General features: G+C 36.1%; 1 protein-coding gene across 3 annotated transcripts; it reads right to left on the reverse strand.

Moving 5' to 3' along the window:
- Positions 1–2,861: 2,861 nt before the first annotated feature.
- Positions 2,862–4,876, reverse strand: LOC116171445 (facilitated trehalose transporter Tret1-like). 3 transcript variants are annotated; one of them, XM_031488299.1, is made up of 5 exons: positions 4,665–4,876; positions 4,504–4,610; positions 4,277–4,455; positions 4,024–4,226; positions 2,862–3,975 (listed from the first exon to the last, which is right to left on the reverse strand). In XM_031488299.1, coding segments are annotated over exons 2-5 (1,485 nt in total). In that variant the 5' UTR covers positions 4,506–4,610; positions 4,665–4,876; the 3' UTR covers positions 2,862–2,874. The 3 variants fall into 3 exon arrangements, with proteins under 3 accessions (XP_031344159.1, XP_031344160.1, XP_031344158.1); XM_031488300.1 differs by having other exon boundaries at positions 4,282–4,455; positions 4,504–4,876; XM_031488298.1 differs by having other exon boundaries at positions 4,504–4,876.
- Positions 4,877–7,200: the final 2,324 nt, after the last annotated feature.

The following is a 7,200-nucleotide window of genomic DNA, read 5'->3' on the forward strand; positions in this document are numbered from 1 at the left end:
TCTCTACGCTCGCTGTCACTTTTATTTCTTTTCCAAATCTTATAAAAAATTTCGTTTAACTTCCCTGTCTCTACTCAACTACCCTTCGCAATAAAGTTACTACCTAACCCTTTCTTAACCTGTCACAACCAAAAACCTCTTCAAATAATTGCGTTAAAAAAAATCCTTTAAACTTATCGTGTCGGATACCAAATAAAATCTTACCCGTCGCACAATAAATCCTGCCTACAATGAACTTTAAACTTTCAATAAAAAACGACCTACTTCCGCGTTTCCCTGATGCCTCACGCTATTGGGCGCCAATTAATTTGTTGTGTCAACTTCCTAAGCCTGAAAGATACCCACACAACTTACCCTTACTAGCTCAATCCCACACAAACTCTTAAAAACACAAATCTCAGGGCCCGTAAAATGAGTCCGACCACCCCTTTTCTTCGTCCGGACAAGGGGTAGCAACCTCGCCAGGTCGGTGGCTAATACCTCCCTTAAATTCCAATATGAAACTTCACCCCCAGATTTAATAAACTTGAAACAAAGTAAGAGACGCCGACAATTACCTCTCTTTGACTCTAATAAACAAAACCTGGATTGCAATGACTGGTTTAATTTCAGACAAAAAAATTGCGTAAATTTCTGTTTTACAAATTGTTACAATTTTAAACAGATAAATGACACACACAAAAAAAAACAAATTACTCAAACATTACAAACAAAACAAGACAAAACAAACCACTAACTACTACTTACTTTTAAAATTAGTCCGAATAACGTACTCCGATAAAAAGAGGTATCCGTACACAATCACGCAAACCAAACACTCAAACACCGACGTCTTCTCTCTTCGGGTACCCACAAATTCAAAACTTCCGTGTTTCCGCAAAATAAAAAAAAAAACAGGACGACGACAAACTTCTTAAACTTCTCAAAAATTCTTCTTAAACGGCAGACAAAAATTCTAACTAAACCTGGATCCACTACGCAAGAAACTTCCACAAAATTCAAAAAATAACGTAACCGAAGAAGCGCCGGTTGGCTTTGTAACGACCAAAAAGCCCCGCTCTCTTCAAAAATTTTCTATTTAAGCCAAAAGCCCTTCTCCTTTCTTCAACATCCCGTCCGCCAATCACGCGAAGCGTCGATTTTTCAACTTCTTGCTGAACGGCACGTACGCCCGGCAATTCTGCGAAGAACCTTATCTCTACTTCGCGCTATACCTCGTTAACGGCAAATAAAATTTAAAAAAGAAATTTACATCGAAAAAAATTCTAGGAATAAAATAAAAACAGAACACTTCTAAGAAATTGAACCAAAACTATAACATGAAATTTACGCAATCCTGTGTCTCAAATTATTAATAACCCCCCCGGTTAATTAATTGAACTAAACAAAATTGTCACATCCAGACGCTCTATAATTTCTTTCAAGTTACAACTAAAACAAAATAACACAACGTATATATAATGCGTAACTGTCAGGTGCTAATAGAAAATTCGTTATTTTTCTATATACACCCTGTATAATAAAAACAAATCGGATTGAAACACGTTAATATATTAAGAATATCCAGTCTACAACTTTACAAGCAGATGGCGTCCACAAGAACACCAGGTTAATGCAAATGGCAAGTAGGTGGTTAAATCCGAGGCTAAATCGTCTTCACAAAAGTGTACTGTTGTGTAAATTACAGGGTGTCGTTTCTCTATGTTGAAGTAATGTCGAAGATGAGAGCGAGCCACCCTGTTATGAACAATTTTCGTGTTGTCAACGTAATTTTCGGTTTACGCATTGGATACAGCAGTTGTGTCATCCTGCGTGTTAAATGTTTCAATTTGTTTGATACGAGTTGGGGGAATTTCGTTCAAAAAGACACAAAATTGGAAAATTTCTTAAACTATCACTTAGTTTCTTTTATTTTAAATATACAAATTGTTTAAGAGAGTTAATTGGATTTGTTGTACTTAGTGGGTATCATAAATCTTAGAACGCGTAAATAAGAAAATATTTCATCATAATTTCGACGTAATGCTAGATAAGGAAGGAAGGTGTTCATCAGTCCAACCACTGCTTCAAAGACGCTTGGCTACATTGCTCGAGCCCTGAGGGAGCGAAGTCACAAAACGGAGAGACGCGCTCGTGGACTAAACATCTCACTCACCAATAAAACGCCTCATTTATACACTCATTGCATAAATAACTATTTAGAACTTTTAAAATTTGTTTTGATCGTTTTCAGGGCTTTTAAAAGTGTCTAAAGGTTTTTCATTATCCATAACTTTTGGAGCCTTATCCCCGGTTTCACAAATTATGGTTAAGGTTAATCAATGATTAAAAAAACAATCTATTGATTGAGACTTTCGGCTGTTTTATGCTCTGAAATTAATTTTTCACCAATAAACAATTTTATCAGTACACAGAGACTCAAGGCGTGTAAAATATACGTTGATCAATTATCACTCTCTGCCACGTGTTATAATCTACCGCTACAAAATTCTCCTCTAAAGTTATTTTCTCAGAGTAAAATGTAAATAGGAAACAATTTATTAACTGAAACCGTGCGCCTTGGAAACTGAACCGGCTGGAGCATGAACTGAATTTGAGACATATACGGCTAAATCTACTTCTTCAGGAGAAAGAAAAATCATTTGGCCTCGATGTGTAAGTAAGTAAACTTGAGAAATATAGCAAACTAGCTGAAAATTTAAACCGTTGTTCCTTGTTTGATGATAAATATAATACTGAAAACAGAATTGGAAAATACGAAACCGTTCGCGAGTTATCATGTATACAGAGAGACGGATGGACGGACAGAAAATTCAAAATCGCTCGTTAAAAATTGATAAATTTTTATTTATAGCATTACTACAGATGTACCTACTAGATTACTGGAGTTACACTACAATTCGCTACTTTTTTCTTCCTTCGGACCTTATTGTCCAGCTTGGAAATTCCTTGAAAATGATCAGAAACTTCTTCTAATGTTTTTCCTTCAGTCTCAGGTAAGACAAAGAAAAGCACTATAATCCCCAACAGGCTAATACTACCATATAGATAGTAAACACCTCCTAATGTCATGAAGGCAATCAGTTTCAAAAACAGATAATTCGAGAAAAATCTTAATAAATAAGAAATAGAACTGCCTAAGCCGCACCCTAGCAGACGGGTTTCATGAGAAAACACCTCCGCCATAACAACCCATGCCAGTGTTGAGTTCCCTACGTGATCCGCAATGCTGAGCATAATCAATAGGGTGAATGGTATCCAGCCATATTTGTCCGCACCTAAGTCCCTCACAGAGGAATTCTGAACTTCCAGTATAATGCCTTTGATATTGGCAACGTTTGTATATGCCGCTATTAGCAAATTGCAAACACATAAACCTCCCAGCGAAATGAATAGTAGTACTCGTTTTCCAAGGCGGTGCACTAAAATTATACAGAGGGATGATCCGCTTAGTGAAGATACTCCCAAAATTAGGGTAGCATAGTAGGCGTTGATGGGCACGTCCATTGTCGCCATAATGCTTACGGAGTAGGTTTCCAAGGTCGCCAATCCCGTACAGGTGTGCAATAGAAACATAAACGCAATCAACAGTAAAGGTAAAGTAAAGCTTCGCTTCAAATACCGCCTCACATCATTCCAATCAAAACACTTTCCGGATTCATGCCGGTTCGCAATCTCGTCTATCTCTGCAGCAACATCCGTTGGCGCTTTCCATCCTCTAAGCCAAGCTAAACTTTTCTTTGCTTCTTCGGCTTTACCATTCATTATCAGCCAGTACGGGCTCTCGGGCACGAAACAGAACAGCAAAAATGTTATCGTTGGGAATGCGCAACTGATTAAAGCGCATTTACGCCAATTATAGTTTGTTCCAAGCAAGAATTGGATGACCAGTCCTATAAATATCGACATTGAACCGGTTGCCGTTAGGGTCCCTCTGAGCTGCGGCTCCGTAATTTCAGAAACATAAGCGCAGAACTAAAACAAATCTTCTTTAAGTTAACCAGTGCAAAAGGTCGTACGTACGGACGCTTCCACGAGACCACCGAACAGTCCCGTTATGCCCAAACCCAGATATAATTGCCAGAACGCATTGGAAAAATAAAATAAAAGCCAGGCAGCTAGAAACGGAATGGTCACCAGTTGCATGGATCGTTTACGTCCAAGACGTTGCGTTACAATCCCTGACAGTAAACTTCCGATGAAGATAGACAGCGTCGATGTGGATCCTATTTAATTGGTATCATTATGCATCTGATACATAACTGAACAAAATTACCCAACCATGATACTTGATTGGCACTTATACTGCCAAAGTGATTCGTAGACCCGTCGAAAACTCCACCTATTAATATCGTTGTATATCCTATGCTCATCCCCAGTGATATCATTAACCAATTTTTTACCATTACAGCAACAATTTGTGGTAGTGACTGCCTGATGCTCATATTTCGTAACCTAAAATGTAAGCCATGTCATCGACTGATCTTACCATAAAGTGCATACATTTTTCGGCAGTTCGAATCACTACATACATATAGTTTGGTTTAACTAACGAGAATAATTTGGCAACTTGAAGTCCATCTGTTTAACTTCATAACGAGAATAAATTCCTATAATTGCCGTTACCTTGGACCTGTAGTCGTAATAATATATTGTCCGTTTACCTTCAACATTTTAAACAATGGTGTATTATACACGTGTGGAAAACACCTTTTTTTACAAACAGCCAAAATTTTGGATTCGGTCAAAGGCAAGAAAACTAGTTTCCAATCGTTGGCTGACTAATGATCGCGCTCGAGTTAAGCAGCTAATTTAAAGTGCTACTTTGAGACCTTTTGTTAGCTGTCCCGTAGTGCAAGGTTTATAAACAACATTTCCGTGAGTGAGATAGGTAAGCACACATTTAAGTAGGTGTTTTACTGTTGAAATCGGCGTCCACACCTGGGACTTTGGTCAAGTAAATAAATAACTTGAACGTCCAAAGGAAAAGAATCAATTAAAAAGAACTTGAGGAACGAAACGTTCCTTTTCTGAAAACTTAAGGGTTACAAACTTTACAGACAAAGCTTTGATTTAGTATTAGGATTTCTAACAGTAGCTGGTTTGGTGTACAGATTTTTTTAGAAATTCAGTACCGATGTCAATTTCCTAGTTTGTTTCATATTTAATACTTTCGGAAGATTTTTTCTCTGTTTTGCGTTTATAATGACAGTATTCCGATATCAAAAATAGTGCTGGAATGAGTTTCATTCCAACACTATTTTTGGTAACTATTTTCCACAACTGACAGATTTTTAAGAACATTTGGTATTCAGTGGTTGGCATGCTCGTCTATCATCCAGGCTAATCATATACGCGAATGTTCAATTCAAAGTTCTGCCTGGATGATTTAGACGTTAATACTTATCTCAACGGTTTAGTAAAATGTGGACTAATTTCACTTATTGTTATAACATTATGTTACAGTTATTAACGATACGGGTAATTGAAATCATTAGGTATTGAAAATTCAGTGTAGGTACTTAGAGAAATCCACATTTAATATAAATGAGGTTTTATAACCTAACAAAATTACAAAACTAATCTTTGTCACTAAATGTACAATTATTATAAACTTTTAGAATAATTGTGGAATTATTGCCTGGTAGCAAATTATGAACAGTCTCTTCTGCTAACTGTCGAAGCTCTGGAGGAGTGGAAGGAAGAATTTCTTCGCACATTATTCACTTTTTATTGAAAAAACTAAAATATACTGCACAAATTCGTATTTGACGCGCTTGTTAAATTGAATTTTTTCAAAATGTAGCGTAGCCAACTTAATTTCTTTATTGAAAAATTGTTGGTGTTGCCAACTTAATTTCTTTATTGAAATATTTATTACAGAAATGTCAGAATTGTTAATTTTTTTAATACAATTAAAATGCTCAACAGAGAAAATAGTATAAAGCATATGTTGCAGAAGGCCTTTCTAGCACTCGTTCATTCGAACCTTCGCCACTACGCGGCTCATGTTCGAAACTTGAACTCGTGCTAGAATATATAGCGCCTTCTGCAACTTATGCTTTAATATACTATTCTTTTCTGTTGTTACACCCCGTGTGAAAAGCAGGAAACATATTTGAACTGCATGCGGTAACTGTCTCCCAATGATTTCACTGATTGTGACAATATCTCTCGATTAGGACCTTTATGGGGCGTTATTTGGTGTTCTAGTGCGACTTCTGTCGGCCCAACGCAAACCAGTGCGTGAACGTACGTACGTTGACAACTTTCCGAGATAACGGATTGACGGATTTTTTCATATATTAGACATACGGAAACGAAAAATAATGGGCAGGATTTTTGAAAAAAACATATTTTCAAATAGCAATCTAAGACTATTTTTAAGTTATTATTCGAAAGACCTTCTATGTACAACCGACAAAAATTATGCTAGGTTGAAAAAAAAATGGCAAAGTTAAAAACCAAAAATATTTTTTCGGAAAAACCGTTATTTTGATATCGATAAAATTTTGGCAGTATACATTAAGCATAAAGGATATAAAACTGTCAAAATGCACCGTGAAGTCATACAACTGTTGTTTTCAAATAGTACCTAACCCACTTATTAACGAACTACGTTTTGGAGTTATTACCCATTCAAAAACGAGTATTAACCGGTAGCAACGTTGCTTGACTGTAAACAATAAAATAATGAATTATTAGCAATAAACACAAACTAAAGTAAGAAAAAACGCTAGAAGTTGTAACACAGGAACAATGAGTATTTAAGAAAGAACGTATCATAAAAAATTATCGATTATCGCGATCTAATTAGATTTGAAATGGTAAACTACTACCTTTACGTTTACGATAGTTTTCAAGAAAGCATTTTTTGCATAGAATATATATCAATTTCAGGAAGATTTATGGGTGTTTAACTTCATACACGAGACAAATTGGAGTGTAGTCGAGGGCGTATGGGAACATTCCTTTTTTTATTAGACTACCAGTTCCGGTAATCTTATATTTCAATCAATGATACTTAATTAATTTATATACAGGCTGTCGATTATTGCGGAAACTAGCAGGGATATCAAAAATGATATGAAATCTTCTTCATATTGAGAGGCCCATTTAATGATGCTATGCACATTTCACATAACTGTCTCTTAACATTCAAGTGTAGGCAACTTAATTTTTTCAAATACAAACCTATCT

This window comes from Photinus pyralis, unplaced genomic scaffold (assembly GCF_008802855.1).
Source record: "Photinus pyralis isolate 1611_PpyrPB1 unplaced genomic scaffold, Ppyr1.3 Ppyr1.4_LG5, whole genome shotgun sequence".
NCBI lineage: Eukaryota > Metazoa > Arthropoda > Insecta > Coleoptera > Lampyridae > Photinus > Photinus pyralis.